Source organism: Myotis myotis, unplaced genomic scaffold, assembly GCF_014108235.1.
Source record: "Myotis myotis isolate mMyoMyo1 unplaced genomic scaffold, mMyoMyo1.p scaffold_m19_p_9, whole genome shotgun sequence".
In the NCBI taxonomy this organism is placed as follows: Eukaryota; Metazoa; Chordata; class Mammalia; order Chiroptera; family Vespertilionidae; genus Myotis; species Myotis myotis.
This window is the reverse complement of record NW_023416401.1, coordinates 52,916,954-52,938,370: the sequence shown is the minus strand read 5'-3', so window position 1 is coordinate 52,938,370 and position 21,417 is coordinate 52,916,954. Positions and strand designations below refer to the sequence as shown.

The 21,417-nt window shown below is 42.7% G+C and overlaps 1 protein-coding gene across 23 annotated transcripts in view; it reads left to right on the top strand.

Moving 5' to 3' along the window:
• Positions 1-21,417, top strand: part of NEDD4L (NEDD4 like E3 ubiquitin protein ligase) — a 297,127-nt gene that overhangs the window by 218,170 nt on the left and 57,540 nt on the right. For all 23 annotated transcript variants that reach the window (XR_004969940.1, XR_004969939.1, XM_036322034.1 and 20 more), the window contains 5 exons: positions 9,986-10,036; positions 12,362-12,423; positions 12,583-12,685; positions 14,650-14,813; positions 21,024-21,156. Coding sequence is in view for 21 of the 23 variants with exons in the window: in XM_036322034.1 (XP_036177927.1) it covers positions 9,986-10,036; positions 12,362-12,423; positions 12,583-12,685; positions 14,650-14,813; positions 21,024-21,156 (513 nt within the window). In the remaining 2 variants the exon portion in view is untranslated. The remainder of the gene's footprint in view (positions 1-9,985; positions 10,037-12,361; positions 12,424-12,582; positions 12,686-14,649; positions 14,814-21,023; positions 21,157-21,417) is intronic.

Below are 21,417 nucleotides of genomic sequence, written 5' to 3'. Positions count from 1 at the left end.
CTTTTTGGATACAGTAGTCAAAACAGTCTCTCCTCCATTCAGCATAGTGAGTAAGACTGAATGCAAGGAGCTCCGTGATGATTGAGTGTGTGATCGGGTGGGCAAGGTTTGCACTGTCTGTAGGTCTGTCTACTTTGTTAAGTTTTCTTTTAGTCTCTAAATTGAAAGTCGGTGCCTATTGCTTGACTTACAGGTCATTACAGAAAATTTCAAATTACTGCTTTGTCTAAAATTGACACTAAGGGCAAGAGAAACTGATATGACAGAAAAGTTTACTTCGTAAGTGTACCCATTTAAAGAAGCCAGCTGGAGGATAAGTATATACGGATATCCTTCTTCAAATAAGTGATTAAGCTGCCCCATCCCAATATAAAGAGATGAACCCCTAAGAAATAGCATAGTGTTACAGAAACAAATGTAAGTGTTGGAGTGAGACCCTGGTTCAAATCCCAGCCTTGCCACTTTCCAATTATAAAAACAAAGTTATTCTTCTTTCCCTGATACTTCAGGGGTTGAGATAAAGGAAAATGAGTACTCTCACAGAACTACCCAGAGCACCTTACAAGGTGAGGGCAGGGCAGTGGAGTTGGACAGCAATTTTGTCCCATCCATGCCCATCTCCCTCTTCCCACCCCCTAGGGCATTTGGCAATATTTGGAGACATTTTTGGCTGTCACAGCTGGGGGACAGAAGTTGCTATTGCTTGCCATGAGTAAAAGCCAGAGGTGCTTCTGAAAACCCTACAGAGTATAAACTAGACAGGCCGTTACAACAAACTTTTCTAGCCTAAATTGCCTCTGGTGCTGAGGTGGAGAAACCCTGTGTTAGGAATAACACCTATTGAATCTAATTGTCCCATTTAATATCCAGTGACTTCGCAAGATAAAGTTGTTTTATCCACATTTTACAAATGAAAAGATTGACCTTTGGTGATGATTAAGAAACTTGCCTTTGGTTATTCATCTATTTCTAGATAAGACCTGGGATTTTAAACTAGGCATAGATTCACCCAAAACCCCTTTCACTATGACATTCGGAACCAGGCAGGGCAAGCCAACCATTTGAGAGGGATGGATAGAGATAGAGTCTCAGTTGCACTGAATGACTTTTGAGGTCCCTCCTAAGGATCACATTCTCTGATTCTATTTTGAATTGGGATTTTTTTAGCCCCAGTATTAGCATGGCTGGCAGATAGCCCTTGGCCATGGCCTGTGAAATGCCTGTGCTTTGTGCACCTGTGAGCATTATTCCTATTAATATCTCAGCCCTATCAAGCCAGAGGGCTAGGGTTCCAAACAGGGGCAGCCAAAAATGCACCCCCTCCCCCATCTCATCCATATTCACAGGCGGTTATTTTTACCAGCATGTAGATGGGCCCAGGTAGTCCTCCCTTGGGAGTAAGTAGAGGCACATATGAGGGGAGCTGGCAACAAAGTACTTTATTCTTTTCTTCCTCACACTGCTTTCCTGCAGACTACTAAAGGAGGTGAACTATCCCCACCCCTCTGCCCATCCCTAGGTAAAATGGAGCTGAAATGAGAAAACATATGACAAATGCAGAAGGAGCAAAACCCTGTACCAGAGGACCTCTAACTAGTGAACCCCTGATCTGCTGTCCAGATGGCCCCAGCCCTGGGGACAGGAGTAGAGTGGGGGTGGGGAGGGTCAAGCCTGAGTATAGTCTACATTTGAGGACTTTATACTTTTAAGAGATTTTAATGGAATGTTTACTCATCAGTTTAACAGGGAATCACAGTTTCTCTTTTGTGAACAAGGAGAAACTGTCTCCGCCCTTCCACCTGAACTTAATCATCTCAGGTGAGGCCTGGGTACCAGTATTCTCAGAATTTCCCAGGAGATTCTCATGTTCACCAGGCCTGAGAGCCCTGGTTACCTCCCCACTTCAGTCCTGCTCTTTCTGCTCAGAAGGACTTAGGTACCTGTTGACATTGTTCTGTCACAAAAGAGACTAGAAGGGGAGGAGTTGGGCCTCATTTCTTAACCTGTCCTCGGTAGACTTTGAGGGAGAAGAGGCCCACACTCTGGTCTTAAATTCCCATCTGCTAGAATCTTAATATTAAGTCTCTCCTCATCCTTTAAAATTTTTAAGATACATGTAATCATTGGCTTAATTTTTCACAAAGCTTTCAAGTTTTCCTCTCCAGACTTTTTCTTACCAACATTGTATGGAACGAGGAAGAGTTTTTCCTCCTCCCTGGGGAGGAAGTTCTAAATACTTAATGAGTTTTAAGGGAAACTTTTTAATAACAACCTAATTAATGGCCTGAGTTTATGATAGATTGGGTGTTCTAAACTGTAGTCTCCAAATGTTTCTATTTACTGGAAGAGGTCTAAAGAACTCTTTCTTGCATAAATTTCAGTAACACAATAAGTTATTAGTTCAGTAGTTGTAAAAGATGCAATATCTAGTGTATTGAGTATTACGTGTGTGTTTTAAGTATATTTCATATCTTACCCAATACTTTGGATTTTTTCTTCTATTGCTGTTTTTTAATATGTTTTCATTGATCTCAGAGAGAGGAATGGAGAGAGAGAGAGAGAGAGAGAGAGAGAGAGAGAGAGAGAAATCAATCATGAGAGAAAATCATCGATCGGCTGACTCCTCCATGCTCCCTACTGGGGATTGAGTCCACAACCCAGGCATATGCCCTGACCAGGAATCGCACCCTGACCTCCTGGTTACAGGTTGATGCTCAACCACTGAGCCACACTGGCCGGACTTGGAATTGTTGATATGGTTCATTTTAATAAAAAATATTGCCCATGAAATTGAACTAGCAAAACTGTCCTTATTGTTAAAAATAGTCAGCCATGTCAAGCTCATTTCCTGTCACTAAAAATTCTGACTTCATTTTTTAAATCAAATGAATGTGAAAATGAGTTGGATGGATTGTAAATACGCAAGATGTCGTCATTCCAGGGGCCTCTTGTAGGTGAAGGAGACAGTGGATTTTCCACATTCTTCTTGCTCTCTTTGCTCTCTCAGGAGCTGGGCCTTTTCAAACCATCCTTCCTTTTGGGCTCCTGAGGTTTTTATAAGCAGCAAACTGCACACAGTAAGATTCAGGCAAGGTGAGAAGCATATATTTTTTGGGAAAACAGGGAAAGAGGGTCATGATTTAGGAAAGGAGATGCCATAGAAGGCAGACATGGTTCTCAGGCAGCTCAGGGTTAGGGAAAGATCTAGAAAATGATTTATTTACAACTGCCCGTGCCCAGCACCCTGGAGAGTCTTTTTGTATCCCCAGGGGTACTCATCCTTCACTGGAAAGAGCTCTGCTTAGGAAGCTATTGGAGGGGGAGGCAGGTAGTAAAAGAATAAAAATTATTCAGCCCCATTTCTTTCTCCAACTTGACTCATTTCATTTTTGTATTAAAATATAAAGAAAGAGAAGGACATGTATAATAACATACACAGACAAATAATGCCAAGATCATCTTCCTTGCATATTTAAAGATTGCAAGAACTGTACATTATCTGGCAAATGTAACCGCTGTGGCATAGCACACCTAGTTTTCTGAAGAGCATTGGGGAGCCTGTTAATGCTTTTCCTTAAGTCCCTGGTATATGAGTTACAGGCTCTCTAGCTTGGTGGTGAGAGCGTGCACTCTGGAGCCAGACTGCCCGGATTCACAACCTGGCTACTACTTTCTAGCTTAGTGACTTTGAGCAATTTTTTTTAACCTGCTAGTAACAGTTTCCAACACAAGACAGGTGAGCTACACATCAGCTTATTATTCTTTCTCACCAGGGTGCAGCTAGAGCTTTTCCCCCAGCAAACTTTGATGGAGTCCACTGGCCAGAGATATGGTGTCAGCCAGAGTATGGCCGCTGAAAGACACACAATGTGGGTTCCAGTCAGTTCTCCTAGGTCTGGGTCACCAAGCATGTCTGGGATACAGAGGAAGACTTCTCTTTACCATCAGGAGAATAAAGGAGATGGACATTGGGTGGCACAGAGTGGGGCTAATGATACTCTGCCCCGCAGGTGGCCCCACTGCGCGGACAGGACAGTGTGTCCTGGATGGGACAGCAGCACCCGTTGCTCCTTCCCTTTTTGTAGCCTTTCCTCCACCATCTCCAGAGTCTGCTTTATGTCACTATCAACTCAGTGACATTGGTGTCGTTGTTGCTGCTTTATTAACAGCTCCTGAGTATTTCTGATGGGGACTGTGTTAAGGGCTTCTAATATGTAATCTTATTCCCTCACCACATGGTGAACAAACTCGCTGCTGGCAAGGAATCTGGGAGCAGAACCCTTCTGAAACGGACACTGTGCCTTTCACTCCCCATGTGGTCCAGAGCCTCATCCGAACAACTTACTGCCCCCCTGAGCACTCTTTCTCCTCCAGAATCTCCCCGCCAATCACTTCTCCCCCCAGCTGTCAGGGGACATTTCTAACGTGTGTTCTGGTGCTTTCCTGGTGAGTTTGGGGAAGAGCATGTGCATTTGGAGGATTTCATCCTTGCACCTTTTTGTTTTACTTTTAGTAGAATGCCGCTTGACTACTTGATTATGGTAACATCAAGGACGTACTGTTTTGAAACAGTTTCCCTCGAATGCCAGAGGCACCAGGTGGGGCAGCGCTGGCTTGTGCAGCGGCAGGTTGGCCTTGCAGGCCGGACTCACTCTGTTCCTGAGCCTCCGCAGTTCAGCCGTCCACACGACAGGGGCTAATGTGGATGACAAGTGGAGGAGTGTGACGACAAAGCTGACGTCACCCTTTAGAGAGGACTGAGGCAGCGCCTGAAAGTGCATCTTGGCCTCCAGGTGTCTCTCCAGACAACAGCTGTGGGAGTCCCTGTGTTCGTAGCATTTTGTCTGACAGCTTCTGTAAAAGTTTCTCAGCTATTCATTATTTAGGTAATTCCAAGAGCATGTTGCTGATCACCCTAAAGATAGAGCCCCATGGCCTCCTCTAGGCGGTCCTTATGCCTCAGAGGGGAGAAGAGGCACCCGCCTTGGAAGGCAGCAGCACACAGGAGAGGTGCATTTCATGGTGGTCATTTTCCTTCGGTTTGTAAAATACAAACATCAAATCATACTATAGCTTTACTCTTTAATTCCTTTTCTGTAGCTTATGTTCTAATTTCTCCAGACTTCTGTCCCATTTGTCTTGAGAAATTCTCAATATAATTTTCTTAAAAATCACTACTTAATGATTGCTAGGATAAACCCCAGCCATTGGTAGTACTGGCCGGTTTTCATTTGCTATAAGTTCAGTGGCTTTTAAACTTTTGATGATGTTACACAAAGAAAAATTAATTTTAGGTCAAAACTTAGCACACACACTCATATATGTACGTAACTGAAATAAGTTTCTCAAAACAGTACTTGCTCAATAATTCATGTGAGACACTAATATTTTCTCTTCCATTATTTTTAATTTTTTAAAAAAGCTTCTTGTGAACTACTCACAGTTGAAACTACCTTAATGTAAAGCTGCACTATTCCGTGCAGTCATTGTACCTTGCAGGAAGTGCCAGCTCTCTGATGCACCTTCCTAATGAGCCTTTCTGGCCCCTGCTTGCCCTGCGAGCATCCTCCCTGCTTCCAGTGCCTTTCTTCCCATGTGGTCCTGCGCGCTCTTTCTCGGCCTCCTTGGGAAATGCACGGCCCTCGCCTCATTTACCCATGACCTCCGTGGTCATTAGTGTGCAGTGAGATTCAGATCATGTCCTTCAAGTGCAGTTCTGACCTAAAGAAAGACTTTGCTGTTTTTTTCATGTGTTCTTTGTGCAATTGTGTCTCATTCATTTGTGAAGACAACTGAGCCTGGTGGGCACTCGGTGCCGGCAGCTCTGGCCCAGCGTACGCGCAGGAAGCCTGGGGAAATGCTCCAGCGCCATAATGGGGTTCACTGGCACTGCCAGAACAGTCCCAGCATTGGGTTCCAGTGGCATTGACACCAAAACCCTTCTTATTTGAAAGGGAATAGTTATTTAAAAGCAGGGAGAGGCACACTTTCCCTTCAGGGAGCACAACTGTGCCATTCCCTCCCCACCTCCTCCTGTCCGCACCTCCACACGTATCCTCTAAGGGACCCCATGAGACTTGCAACCAGGGGACCAAGGGGCGGCAGCAGCTCATCCCAGGCTAACCCCCTGAACCTGTCTCCGAGGCCCCTTTTCTCTGACTTCCCAGTGAGCCAAAGCAGCCCAGCCTAGGCTCCCCTGTTGCTTCTTCTATGCCCTTCCTATTTCACTGTTTTTGCTGTTGTCAATAAACTCTTGCTTGCTTTCTAAATAAATAAATAAATAAATAAATAAATAAATAAATAAATAAATAAATAAAATGCAGGAGGGGTGGTCCTGAATACAGTTAATCGTCGTTTAGAGAGCAAGCGCTAAAAGAAAGTGTTGGTATTAATTTCACTTTTACCTTCTATGACAGGTTTCAGGGGCTCTGTTTTGAGTTATGACATTGGAAAAATATTTGATGGCTTGTCAGAAGGGAACATTTAAAATTGGTACTAACCTGTACATTTTCAGCCTCTAGAATAGTATGACAGGTAATTGAGGTTGAAATTGATAGTTTTTACCACTTAAAAATAAGTTCAATAAATGCCAGTAGTCACTGTATGAGTTAAACTAATTGGGGTTTTGTAATCACTTCTAGTTAACATGAAGCTTGATGAAAATAACTTTGTAGTGGAAATTATTAAAAATTAATTGGCTATAGCATGTTTTTATAATATTGGTATAAGATGTCATTCTGTGGCATGATGACCTGAGGATATGGTGATAGCCTCAAATGTCTCTACAGGGCCTGCAGGTGGGGATCCCTCCTCCTGGCACCCTGTTTCTGTCTTGTTACTGTCACACCCAGGTGTCCTTGAGACACGCCTGCTTCTCATCTCGCACAAAGGTCACTAGTCGGCCCTCTGAACCCCTACTAAGCTCTTCTGCGGTATTGAAGACATGTTTTAAAATTGGTATAGTGCCATTAACCTAAGTGCTTTACATTCCCTACAATTTCTTCGGTTTGGGCAGCAGTGGGATGTTTTGAAAGCAGGTCTCACCAACACGTTCCACTGATGGATGAAACCCTCGGTTAAGCCCATTCCTTTGGACCATGTGCTGTTCTAGACTTGATCCCTATTTTATTTTAAAAATTCTTTGATTTTAGTCATCCTTGATGTCCACCAGACATAAGGGCCTTGTGTGTACTTTAACCCTGAGGTTGCTCCATCTTTGGCGGTTTTAGAAATTGTTTTTCAATGCAATGGGAAGACTCGTTAAGGTACAAGTGAGGCTGCCTCAGGCCTCGGGGATTCAGCAAAACTATTGCATTGGAGGGAAGAAGTAGAGTCCAAACCGGACGTGGTGTTAACGATAACATAGCAAATAGCATTTTCACAGAACTCCCCACCCGAGTCTCGGCAAACTGTGTTCTCAGCCTCGACTGTGGAGAGCCACCATCTCAGTAAGATTCTCCTTCGCTGTTGTGGCCCGACGTGGCCGGTGCCTCTTCTGGTGTCTGGACAAAACTGAGACATTTGATCAGTTCAGAATTCTGAACGTCTCCCCAGAAAAACAGCATGGGCGTGCAGCTGTTAGGTGGATTTTTGTTGCAGTGCACTGAGGTTAACGATGGGTGAATGGCCGTTTAATGATATCAGGTTATGACCGGAGCTCTGAGTGAGGTGATCTCCTTCTGGCATTTGCATCCCATCTCCATTTCTTTCCCAGCATCAGCACCAGTAGCAGGAGGAGAGGGGACAAGTAGCAATTAGGTAGACAGGCAATTTATGGTCAGTAATCAACACACTTCTTGCTTTAATTTTTTATTGTAGAGTTAACTGATAATTACACTGGTTTTGTAATTATAAATAAACTGTCCAGATTGGGGCTGGAATGCTCCCTAACTCTTTGGACAGCAAAGCTGCCTTCCTTTTCTGAGCCTTCTGCAGGCTGCTGCTTTTGTTAAGATCTATAGCATTGCCCGGCCATTGTGGTTTAGTGGTTGAGCGTCAACCTTTGAACCAGGAGGTCATGTTTTGATCCCCCGTTAGGGCACATACCCAGGTTTCGGGCTCAATCCCCTGAAGGGGGCGTGCAGGAGTCAGGTAATCAGTGATTCTCTCTCATCATTGATGTTTTTTTCATCTCTCTCCCTCTCCCGTCCTCTCTAAAATCAATAAAAATATATTTTAAAAAATATATACAGCATTTATTGGCACCTCCTAGCCTTGTGCTAGATGAGGTATATCCATGGTGGGTTATAGCAAATGTAGCTAAGAAAACAAATGAGAATCTCGTCATAAGGATTGGGCTTATCTCATGCTTCCTGCACACCAGCAGTAACTTTGATTTTCCATTATCCTTCATGCATCGTTTAGAGGAGACAGATAGCTTTCTAGTTAATTACATTTTTTAAATTACCTAAAAGGAAATCCTAAGCCTGGAGCAAATCATGTCACTAACTCTCATTTATATTTACCTGCTGCTGCTTTTTAAATGCAAGAAGAGACGTTTTCCAAGTACATTTGAGAAGTGGTTTCCATAAATGATAAAAGTCCACGGCAGACTAGTAAAGAGTGTAAATAAGAGCCCAGATTCAGAGTGAGAGGTCTGGCCTCAAGGTGGCTGTGGGACAGGGCTTGCCAGGTTTTAGGCATTTCTGAATGTGGTAGGTGCCACTGCCTGTTTTTATAAGAGGGTTATAGAAGTCCTTGTGTCTGGTTTGTGCCTAGGGCCAGGGCAGTGGCTATGACGCATGCACTCTAACAGCAGGACATAGTGCAAACAACTTGTCAGACACCCCATGGGCCAGGTCATGACCCCTGAACTGAGTTACACCTTCCCATGTGCCTCCCAGAGCCTGAAGAAGCACCTGTGAGAATTTCTCTGAGTGAATTTCATCTAAGTCTATTTTAAGTCAGAAAGATCTGTGCTGTGTAGTAGATGGAGAGGGGAAGAAGCATGGTGGGTCTACAATTTAACCAGTAACTAATCCATGAACTTGGATTCTGAAGCAATGTACTTACTAGATTGAAATGAGGCCATTTTTTATAAGTAATGTATACGACTTATTAATAGCTAGACTGTGCACTCTTTCCCTAGACTCTCAGCTCTCAGGGAGCTCTTTAGTTTATAGCAGTTGATCAATAAATTCCGGGTAGGCTTATAGTTGTAAGTATGTGAGACACAGTTTATGCTTGCATTATTATTTATTAACTATTTTGTAATATTCCAGATGAACAACTGTCAACCTCCTTTTGCCACACCTGTATTTGTTAAAATGTTCCCAACATGTCTTTACTATCTTCTCTTTAAATTGGTCCAGCTATGACCCCCAAGTCTCGATCAACCTGAATGACACTTTCTTGACAATCATATTGTCCTCAGGTCCAATAGATGACCTATCACCTGTTCTAAACTAATCAAATGTCTCAGCTTTGTTCAGACACCAGAAGAGGCACCTGCCATGTTGGGCCACAACAGCGAAGCAGGCCCTGCCAAGACCACACCTTGTCCTCACAGCAACCAGAGAATATAGGCACTACTAGTATTAATAGGCCTACTTCATTAGTGGGGAGCCTGGTGACCAGGAAGACCTGTGACCTGCTCCAGGCTCCTATCTAGGTAGGCCGGTTTGAGTCCAGGCTCTTAACCTAGTAATCTTCGGTCCCATATCTCAGTACCAGGCAGGGAAAGCAAGGCAGTCCACCAGTAAGATACTGGGATGGTAGCTCTCCACAGTCAAGGTTGAGAGCACAGTTTGCTGAGACTTGGGTAGTGGACATCCCATAAAGCCTCAGGCATCTAAAGGTCAGGTCTATGGGCCTGGGCTCACCTGTCTCCCAGATGACAGCTATCTGGGCCATCTGCCTTGACCCATTCCCGTGGCACCGTAGTGTCAGGCCCTGGACCTTTGTCTCTGTCTGTAAAGAAATGTTTTAAGAATGCTGACACTCTGAAATCAATGAGAACATTAACTCTCTGCTCTCTTCTCAACAGACACGAGACGACTTCCTGGGACAGGTGGACGTGCCCCTTAATCATCTCCCGGTGAGGATGGTTATCTGCTTTCTATTGCCTGTTGTGAGCAGTGACTTCTCATTGTTTGCAGCTGGATATATTTTCAGAGTAATATTTTCTCAACACAGTGGAGAAGGCTGAAATAAAGAGCCCTAGTCCCCGCCCCCGCCCCCCCCCCCAAAAGTGGTCTTTTCATGGGGATAGGAAAGAATCAAGTGTATCTGAATCTCCAAGTATGCCAGTCAATGTCACCTGCATTTTGCTCTTCTCTTTGGTCTTCCTTTGTCAATTCATGCAAAACAGCTCCCTTCCTCTGTCAGACCCCTCCTAGTCACTGGGGTGTTTTTGCTTTCAAATTCATCCTCTGTATCTAATGAAACATGTTTTCCCTTTGTCTAGAACTGCACATGCTATTTCTCTGGCCTACATCTGTACAAGCTGGTGGTGCCCAGAATTTGCTATATGGCTTTCTCAGTCAGCACAGACAAAAGATGCTGCTGCTTCTGAGTGAACTTGTCACTCAGCTTTAGAAATAGGAGTTAGCATGTGTGGTGTAGCTACCATTTCCCTCTGCTCAGATGAGCAGCAAAACACTTAGATCTATTGACAAATAACCGAGGTTAGAGATGCCCCTGAGGAAATATAGACAGACTGTGGGGACAAGACCTGGAGGCCTTGGTGAGCAATAGATCACCTCATATTCCAGCTTTGCTTTTCCATATTGTTCCACCATTCTCTGGCTCTTGGGCAACACAAAGTGATTGAAATAGCAGCCAAGAGAGGGTAAGTCAAATGGTTCGCAGTGAGATTACAGGTAATTACCAGCCAGACCCTATTTGACCTTGAAGGCATAGAAATAATTTTCAGTTTATTATAAGCAAAGGAAGAAACCATCGGCAGCTTAAAGCAGGGATGACAAATAGATAACATATAAAGGCATAGAAATAATTTTCAGTTTATTATAAGCAAAGGAAGAAACCATCGGCAGCTTAAAGCAGGGAATGACAAATAGATAACATATATATATATAGCCAATATGCTAAGTGTCCATCCAACCAGTAGCTATGACGCACACTGACCACCAGGGGGTGGATGCTAAATGCAGGAGCTGCCGAGCTACAGTGACTTGGCAGCAGCGGTTCTCGGGTGACGACGCACCCCGAAACTAGAGAAGAGGGAGCCCAATTCCTCACAGGGCCATGTGATTCCACCTTCAGCCTTGGGTTATGTTGTTGCTGGGGCACTGTTGGCCCTGAATCTGGTTTATTGCACACTTGCATTTGAGTTCCACACCCTGTACAACAGCAACCTTGCAGAGTGCCCTCTCGCACTCCAGGACGCCTCGGGGGATGTCAGAGAGCTGGTTTGGGCCCAATCCCCACAGGCTAGGCCAAGGGACCCCACCTGCCAGAGGGACCCGGCTCACTGTGCAGACACCCTTCGAGCCACAGTGCGGAGGGACCTGCGGGCGGTTGGCTCCAGGGCATGTCTTGCCCCTCTTGCCCAGTCCCGCCCCGCCCAGATCTGCCCCACTGGCCACCTTCTAATTAATTTCCTTTCAATGTGCACAAATCTGTGCACCAGGTCACTAATTTCAAATATAAATGCATATACACACACCCCTCTCATTCAAAAAAAAAAAAATCATGGTATTGTGGTCTCTCTTGTTACAGAAGTAAATATTCTAAATTATGTTTCATTAAAGAGCCTAGGTTTTTGAGATTTTACTATTTAATTAATGAAATAGTAACATTTATTTTTCTAATTTCCTACTTGCTTTGATTAAGCACGATCTTTTGATTTCTTTGAAAAATGGATAAATGTTACAATTGCATTCATAGCTTCATGAAATAAGCAGCAGCAAAAGGTAGATTGATGGTGCCACCTAGGACGATCTCTGTGGAGGAGATAACCTTTCATTTGTCTAGGCTGATGACAATGTTAAAGTAAAATTATTCCCTTCACAGATTAGATCTTGCATACTTTCCTGTTAACTCCATCTTTAGGTTTCTTGGATGACCACTGGTTCTCTACGTTAACCTGTATGTGAGATTGAGGCCTCCACCCTGCAGTTAGGAATTATGCTTGGCATTGACCACTATCATTTTGTCATTTGTCTAAGGCCGGGTTGGCTCCTAAAAACAGATGTTGATAGTGACATCTAGTGGATCTGGAGTGACTAAAGTCTGGGACCTATAAAATGTTAAATAATTGTCCAAGTAACTGATTGAGGAACCGACTCTGTCTTTGCTGTTCCCACATTCTAAAATGAAAATGTACTCTCTGTAATCCAGTCTGGTGTACCTAACAATACAATATCTCAGGGGTATTGAAACTTACTTTTTCTTCCTGCAGACAGAAGACCCAACCATGGAGCGACCCTACACGTTTAAGGACTTTCTCCTCAGACCAAGAAGGTGAGGCCTTAGGGGCAGGGGTCCATTATGCCTTGGTTATTGGTTTCTCTGAGGAAGATTTAGCAACTTTTCCTGTTTTACCTTTTTTAAAAGTCATCATAAATATGAAAGATATAACCAAGCCATATCCTTTGTAACCAATGTTCTTCTATCATACAGTCATAAATCTCGAGTTAAGGGATTCTTGCGATTGAAAATGGCCTATATGCCAAAAAACGGAGGCCAAGATGAAGAAAACAGTGAGCAGAGGGAAGACATGGAGGTAAGAGCGTCAGGCCTTGGTTTCTCTTCCTTGCCTAAGATCATACGACTATTTCATTGTAAGATTTTATTATTTAAAGAAATAAAAGTTTATAAAGCTTTTAAATACGAAAAAACTTAAAAGTGCCCGGGAATCTGTCTTTGATCATCTACCAGTATGTTTGTTTTTAGTAAAAAAGATTAACTTTTCATCTTACATTACAACACTAATAATTGAAAAGATTTCTCTTTATAAAATGCTAAACTCATATTTTATTAATAGCCCCACCCCTATGTGAATTCTCCTCATATATTTAATTCTGTTATTACTTTGGACTCTCAGCTCTTTGTAAATTCCTTTAGCAAGTGGAATTGCTTCAAAGTGGATCAAGTGATTTAGAAAATCTTTGCCAGGTCTCTCACTCGTTTGGCCCACAGGTGACAGTGTGAATCAGGCAAGCTTTCCTCTAGAAATACCATTTTGGAATGAGCTGTCAGGGGAATTTTCTTTCTTTCCCTCCTGGCCTCGCTGCCTTTTAACACATTGTGTACCACATAGAAATCTCTAAGACATACGCCAGGGACCGCACGTTTTTGGGCAAACTGCACGTTATTTAAATCATCATAATGCACTTTAGGTGTTGTTTTTCAATAATTATAACATTTTTATTTACAAAAACAATTAAACAGTTAAAGTTCCTAGTACTTTTTTAACGTATGGTACTGCGTAAAACATTTTCCTCTATGAAAAGGGACCAAACAAAATTTACATAAGTATCTAGATTCGCTCCTTTTTCCATGGGCGTGAAAAACGAGAACACTCATGAGTGGTCCTTAACAGATGGCGCGCGAAACACAAGAAAACTCCTGAGCGTACGAAATGTGTTAACTTGCTAGTCACATGCCTAATCCGTGGGTCCTATTGTACCTTCTCAGCACGTCCTTCAGATAGTGCTGTTTTGTTAGAGTCTCATCTTGTCCTGAAAATGTCCACTAAACAAGGCCTCTCTATGGCTTGTTTTACACATCTGTTTGCAGCTGTTGCATATATGTGATATGTGACTATGTGGGCAAGTCAACTGAGCCTCCCTCAGACCCAGAGGTCAGATTTCCAGGCAGTATTTCATCTGTGAGCTTTCATCTGTGAGGAGGAGTGAAGTGGGAGGTAGACAGTCATGAATGTTAAGATTTCACAAGCACATCAACAGATTCTTATCTCAAATCCAAGGAATTTTTTTTATACTCTTCTAACCTCCCAACCGTAGTAACCCGTGAATTACTTCATTTTCCAGTGACTTTACTAGGGGATGTTAGGAAGGAATACTTAATGCCTAAAATATGTGTTGCAAAAATGTAACTGGTACCATGAAACCTGTTTATGTGGTCCCAGCGAGTAGGGGGTGTAAGTAGAATGCCACAGCATTCAGACATCTCTGGCTCCCGGGATTGTACTGGATGGGGAGTGTGAGTTTCACCCCCAAAGCCAGCTTCAGGGCCACCCTCCCTCCTGGTCACTGGTGCTGCAATTTTTGTTAGAACACACGCAGTGCAGCTTATCTCCCAGCTCCCCTTTGCCTTTGGGAGGTGTTGAAAAGATGGCAGGTGTAACAGGACCCGCGTTGGTGCCCTGGCTTTGTACAGCCTTGGAGGCCTTTGGGTCAAAATAATGAATATTCAATGTGGAAGGAGTAGAATGTGACTTAGGAACACAGCAGACAATACATTACCAACTCTCTGTGGCTCCTCCTAGTAGTCATCTTAAGGCAAAATGGCCACACTTAGTTGACTATTGCTCAAAATATTTTCATACTACTCTCCTGGAATTTGGGGTTTTTTGCCTCTTTGGGGGAATTTCTTCAGATATGGCACATGAAGCCACTGCAGGAGCCAGAGAGCAGCGGAGCAAGGACACAGTGGGCACTGTGAGTGTCTTTTCCTCGCCTGAAGATCCAGCCTCATGACCTTCCCTGTGATCTTACTCCACAGCACGGGTGGGAAGTCGTGGACTCAAATGACTCAGCTTCTCAGCACCAGGAGGAGCTTCCTCCTCCTCTGCCCCCTGGCTGGGAAGAGAAAGTGGACAATTTAGGTCGGACCTACTACGTCAACCACAACAACCGATCCACTCAGTGGCACCGACCGACACTGATGTGAGTACTGTAGGATGGTTAGGAACACACGTCATCGTCTGCAGGTAGGGCCAAACGTGGCAGCTCTTTGAGCCGGGCCTGGGAAATATATCTCATGTCTGTAAAAGCATGTGGTGGTATGGTACGTCAGGGTTCCCCTTCATTGAGTTCAAGAGCATGGCAGCCTGTCAGAATTTGCATATGATGAGGAAGCCCTTGCCTTTGATCGCATTCTGCTATTTTATGAACTAACTAGAGGCCCAGTGCATGAAATTTCTGCACTGGCCCGGGGGGGGGGGGGGGGGCTCCCTCAGCCCAGCTTGTGCCCTCTTGCAGTCCAGGAGGATGTCCGTGGAGCGGGCCTAAGCCGCAGTCGGACATCCTTAACACTGCCACAGAGCAGGAGAGGCTCCCGCCACCGCCACTGCGCTCACCAGCTGTGAGCCTGGCTTCTGGCTGAGCGCACTAACCACCAAGAAACAGCTCCTGTGTTAAGCATCTGCCCCCTGGTGGTCAGTGTGTATTATAGTGAAAGGTTGTTCTGCCATTTGGTCGATTTGCATTAATATAGGATTGATTTTGTCTTTTTTAAAAAAAATATTTATTGATTTTTAGAGAGAGGAAGGGGGAGAGAGAGCAATACTGATTTGTTGGCTCCACTTATTTATGCATTCATTAGTTGATTTTTGTATGTGCCCTGACCAGGGATCAAACCCACAACCTTGGTGTATTGGGACAGTGCTTTAACCAACTGAGCTACCGGGCCAGGGCTGTCTGTCTTCTTTATATAGATTTGTGAAATACAAAGCAGAGGTTACATTTCTTAGATTTGTCTTTTCTTTGGTGATATCATTTCCCTCTTCTTCAGCTTCCTCTTCTCACTAACCCAGGATGGAAAACAACAAGCAAATTGGCCTTGCAGTGTTCTTTTCCCCCTTAAGATTTGGGATTTTTATTCCCTTTAATTACTTGATTTAGAAACCCTCTTAAAATTTTTTGTTTTCCCTTTTTTGAGAAATTTCTATATCACCCCTTTGATATAAATAATTAGGAACACATGGGATTGTTGCGAACTCAGAATTAGTAATTACTGCTAATTCTGATCTCTCCCCAACCTCATGGAGGCATTGCACTGATTACTGTTTTTGTTTACTTGGCAATTTTTGGTTTGATGATACCAAATAAATACTAGTTAAACCTCAGCTACTATAAAAAAGGATTCGAAGTAGCTTGTTTCTATTTACCTATTTCTTAATTTATTTTTATTGTTGAGAGTATTACAGATGTCCCTTTTTTCCCTCCCATTGACCCTTTCTACCCCACACCTCCCTCCCCCGCAACCCCAGGCCTTCACCACACTATTGTCTGTGTCCATGGGGTATGCATGTAAGTTCTTTGGTTAATCCCTTCCCACTCACCCCCACCTTCTCTCTGAAATACATCAGTCTGTTTTATGCTTCTATGTCTCTGGGTTTATTTTGTTCTTTAGATTCCACATATGAGTGAGATCATGTGATACTTGTCTTTCTCTGACTGACTTATTTCACTTAGCTTGTTTTTAAATCACAGTATACCTCAAGATCTAAAACTGTTAATATGCAATAAACGGTTAAAAAAAAGTATTAAAAGAAGGAAAAGAAAAAATTATTCTAGCAATCATGAGTTCACTAGCAGCCAAGATAAGGAGGTAATTATCAATGAGTTATATAATTGCAACAGGTGCCAAAGGCCAAGTATATCAGGTGAGATAATTTTCTCCTTAACCCAGACTCTGAAGGAAATTTGCTAATGATATTTTGAAACAAGGGGTATTAGCAGTATGATGGATGGATGGTGTTGTTGATAACTCTTCTCTTTAGAAATTTCAAAGATATCCTGGGTGGGGAAGGTAGCCAAGAAGTTTGGTCTGGGTTTTGTTGATTTAGAACTAGAGTTTGCAGAATCTTCAGCAACAAATAGCCAGGCCTTCCTACGCCTCCAGATGGGTTCTTGTGAATATCAGCTGTCCTTGGTCAGCTTTGGACTGCCTAGCATGGACATCAGCTCATTGCCCCCAGGACAACAGAAATATCAGAACATTGGGGTGATGCTAAACTCTTTTTTATTGTAATTTTTTTCCCATGGAAATGATTTGGTGATCTTTTATATTAAATTAAATATTTTACTATTTTCCTCTGGTTAATGGCCATAGCTGTTAAAACTGTTGTAAGTCATTTGATTACGCTAGCTATTTGTAGTTTTTTTCAAAAACGGACTCACCTTGGACTTGGTAATATGTAGTGATCAGAAGAATCTTGGTAGTGATAACCCTAAGCAAAACACCATAACCTACCTTTGCTAAACATTGTAAGAAAGTACCTTAAAACATAGCACTCTGTTGGGACCAGTATGTCATGTGACCTCTGTAGGAAAGTGACCACTAGCAACTCACAAAGGAAGAAATACTTATGGCCAATACATCTATGGAAATTTTTCACCTTTATTAATAATTACCATGTACTGGTAAACTGAAATCTATATTTGGAGGATAAATGGTGATAATTGCAACTTTAGCTTCCTCCCAGAGTTGTGAAACTAATGAGGGAATCACTGAGAAAACACTTTATGTGGTTTTCTAAACATACCATCTTTGGTGTCAATGTACCAAAGAATTAAACCAAAACAGATGATGTAGCTTGTATAATGCTGGCAAAGCAGGAGCCCAGAAGCAACATGGGAAGATGCAGTTCTTCATCCAAGTACAGGTCCGCATGTAGTTTAGGGAGAAGTCAGTGACATGACCATCCCCATCCATCCCTGAGGCAGCTGAGCTCCAATGAGAGGCGGAGCCAGGAAGGACACAGCAGGACTCGGGGTGGAGCTCGTGGAACGGCTCCTTTCCGGTTGACGTCTAGAAAGCCAAGAAGAGTTAGATAAGGAGAGTGGGTTTCCATAGTGACCTCTTGATCCCATCTGTGCTGTTTGAGAACCCGGGGTTCTTTCTCCTTAACTTTATTTGGCTTGGCCTGAAACCCTCAGGCCTTCCAGAATTAAGGGATTGTTTTAATTCAGAAATAATTGTTTTCAGAAGTCAGTACTCTTTGCAGGAAAATTGATAATGAGAAGTCTGTATTAATCAGCTGTATCTGAGAAAATCACATAGTGATTACCGATTACCATGTGCTAATCGAGAATTGTGACACTCCTGGTGATTCTCATTTCTTACCTTGTGCCTCAAACTTCAAACCCTCTAAAAATTGTTCACCCTGAAAAAATATCGGTGCCCTCAGACTGTTTTTACAAGGTCGGTTTCCATCCTGTCTCCTTCAGACTCGCCACCGCAATCATAAACATGCAGGCACCCAAGTGGCCCAATCATGCAAGCTGCTTCCTCATTACTTCATCTTCTTTTTGGCTCCATGGCTGTGCTGCTTCCCTCCCCTACCCTCCAAAAAGACGGGGAGAAACTAGAACATGCCCTTCCCCGGCTACCGCCAGCCTAATGCACCTTCCTCTGGGGAGCCAGACCCCCTTAGGCAGGCGTCCCTGCAAAAACCTTGGGCTTTCGCAGTCCTGGCTCGGAGCATAGAATATTCTAATTCCCTGTTGGAGCAAATCTATCCTTTGCACCTGGCACAAAGTCGGCGCTCAGCCAGTGCCTTTAACTGAATGACTGACTACAGATGAGTCACTTCTGAAAGTGATCATACACATGGTTTCCTGCACTGTCTAGGACAGGTTTAGATCTGGATGCATACTTTAGAACAGAAGGTGACCAGAGAAGACATCCCAGCCCCCTCAAGTTTGATGGTGGCTTTTAAAACACCCCTAATTTTAAATTTGTCCTTTTCCTATTTTAGCATAAACTATAGACTTTTTACTGTAAAAACTACAGTTTTTTAAAAAAGGTGGGGAATTACATGAAGATGATAAATGAAGATGAACTTGTTAAACTCACCTAATTTGCACTTATTTTAGCTCTCTAAAATACTTTGTACATCTTTCCCTGTCTTAGCAGTAGTGCAGTCATATAGTCACTAATGTATGTGAATGTAAATGATCTGGCACACTGATCCTAATTGGCACTGAACTTGTCTTTATTCATTTGTACATTTTCCATGAAAGTTAATTGAACAATGCATATGTGAAATTAATGACTGATGAAAATTGAAATAGCCATTCCTTAAATTTTTTCTGGCCCCAGGTAAAACCATTTTTCTGTTTTAGTTTGTCAGATTAGGAATATTTTACATGTTTATCTGGCCATTAGTGACCATTTATACTTACAGTCAGTTTCAACAACTTCTGTTCCAAACCCTCTCATTCAGTTAATTAAATACCATGGTGTGAACATTTTCATTTTGGCACTAAAAGACCATAAAAGCCCGTGTTTGGAATTTCAAAATCAGAGGTATCTGGCTTCTTTATGCTATTTAGTTGTTTCTGGTTCACACAGATTACTAATTATTTGAGCATGTTGGGTAAGGAAGATTGGCATAATTGATTTTAAATGCCCTTTTAAAAAAAAAAACAACACACCAGTTTTTCCAAATAATGGACTTTTGTATATACTTCTGAGAGATACAAAATGCAGAGAGAGTAATGAAAACCTTATTCTTTTCAACCTCTCAGAAGTTCCTGTAACAATTCAGGTATGTGTTAGGGTCTGGCACATGTAGCATGCAAACATTAGTCTCTCTGTTGACTGAATAAATGATGACTGATATTTCAAGTGAAGATTTCAAATTTTAATGAAACTCTTATTTGTAAAATATTTTTAAGGAAATCCAGTCATTATACAGTGATATTGCTTTCATCTTCAATAAAAAGTGAAAGAGGACAATGTAAAATTTCCTTTGCTTTCTTAGACACTACTGAAATATTTTACACATTTTATTAAGGTATTTTGATCATTCTGACCTACTTTTTGTGAGCTTTGTAATGCCTTATAATTACTTTCGATAAGCATTGTTTGCTTAAGAAATGAATGCCGTATAAAAATGACTGTAGCAATATGAAATCACAAAAAGCAATATTACATTTTCTAATATATCCCATAGTGTTATTTTTATCATTCTGTTTTGGTGGTTTCAGAAATGTTATTAGAATACTTGGGTATCCCTTGATTGTAATTATTTTATTTATGGCCATAATTGTCCGTTTTTCAGAAGGTATCTCCATTTAGTGTCCTGTTTTTAGTTTAGTTATTCTTTAATCTATATAATAAAAGCCTGAGCGACCATTGCAGCGGAACGACCAAAATGACCAGTCACTATGATGCGCACTTACCACCAGGGGGCAGACGCTCAATGCAGGAGCTGCCCCCTGGTGGTCAGTGCTCTCCCACAGGGGGAGCATTGCTCAGCCAGAAGCCGCGCTCAAGGCTGGCAAGAGCAGCGGGCGGTGGCAGGAGCCTTTCCTGCCCCCGGGGCAGCACTAAGGAGCAGTAAGCCGAGTGGCAAGGAGCAGTGAGCAGGCAGATGGTAAGAAGCGAGGGGTCCCAGACTGCGAGAGGGCGCAGGCCAGGCTGAAGGAACCCCCCCCCCCCCCCCAGAGCACGAATATCATGCAGCAGGCCTCTAGTATTACTATAAAATATGCAGGATATATTTCTGTTAGAGTTCAAAAGTTTGTATATTGGATGTGCAGATACAGTAAAACTTAATTCAGATTTTCATAATAAATTATCATTTTAATATGGATTAAATGAAAGCTAACCTTCATCTTACCCCCTTTACCAGTAAAACTAATTGTGTAAAGATGTCTATTTGAAGGACTTAAACCATTTCAAGAGTTACCTATTTATTTGCATACAAGACTGTTAGTTGCAAGCTCTTTACTATTCAGGAGCCCCACAGGCTCTTTATTGGAATGCAGTATTTGTTTGTTTGAATGTTTAAAACCTATGTTTTAGGAAAATCTGTAACAAGGGCCCTGGATTAATACTATATTTCAATTAGTTTAAATAATGTTTTCAAATATTTTGAAATATTAACTTGTGACATCATTTTTGTCAACTGAATATGGTGTCTTATCAAAGGAGTCTGTGTGAGTTTTCTCTGAGAAACATTTTGACGTTTTAACTTCTACTCTAAACGCCCCCAAAATATGGTGGAAGAATTCTCATTGTCAGCTTGTTGAACATAAGTGCACTGTCATTTTAGTAGGTGCCAGGCCCTTGGTGAGTGTTGGACTCTTGTTGAGGGGCCACTTATCAATATGGGGTCTGCTGTCTCCACCCCCTGCCCTCAGGGATGTGTCCTCCGAGGCGGACAGCAACATCCGGCAGATCAACCAGGAGGCAGCCCACCGGCGCTTCCGCTCCCGCCGGCACATCAGCGAGGACCTGGAGCCCGAGCCCTCCGAGGGCGGAGAGGGCCCCGAGGTACTGCGTCCGCTGCCCCAGACTCTGCACCCCCTCCTCTCTGTGTTCCCAGCTTGATTCTATTCTGTGATTTCCTTTCTCCATAAAAGCTATCTAATGGTCTCATAGCTAATTGACAACCATCGAGATATTTAGAAAGTGCTCATAAAAATCATGTTTGATGAATGCATGTATCTATATTATTACAAAAGAATGGCGTTTTGGGGATCTTAAGATTTTTTTACTCCATAATTGCAATTGAGTGAGCCCTATAACTTGTTT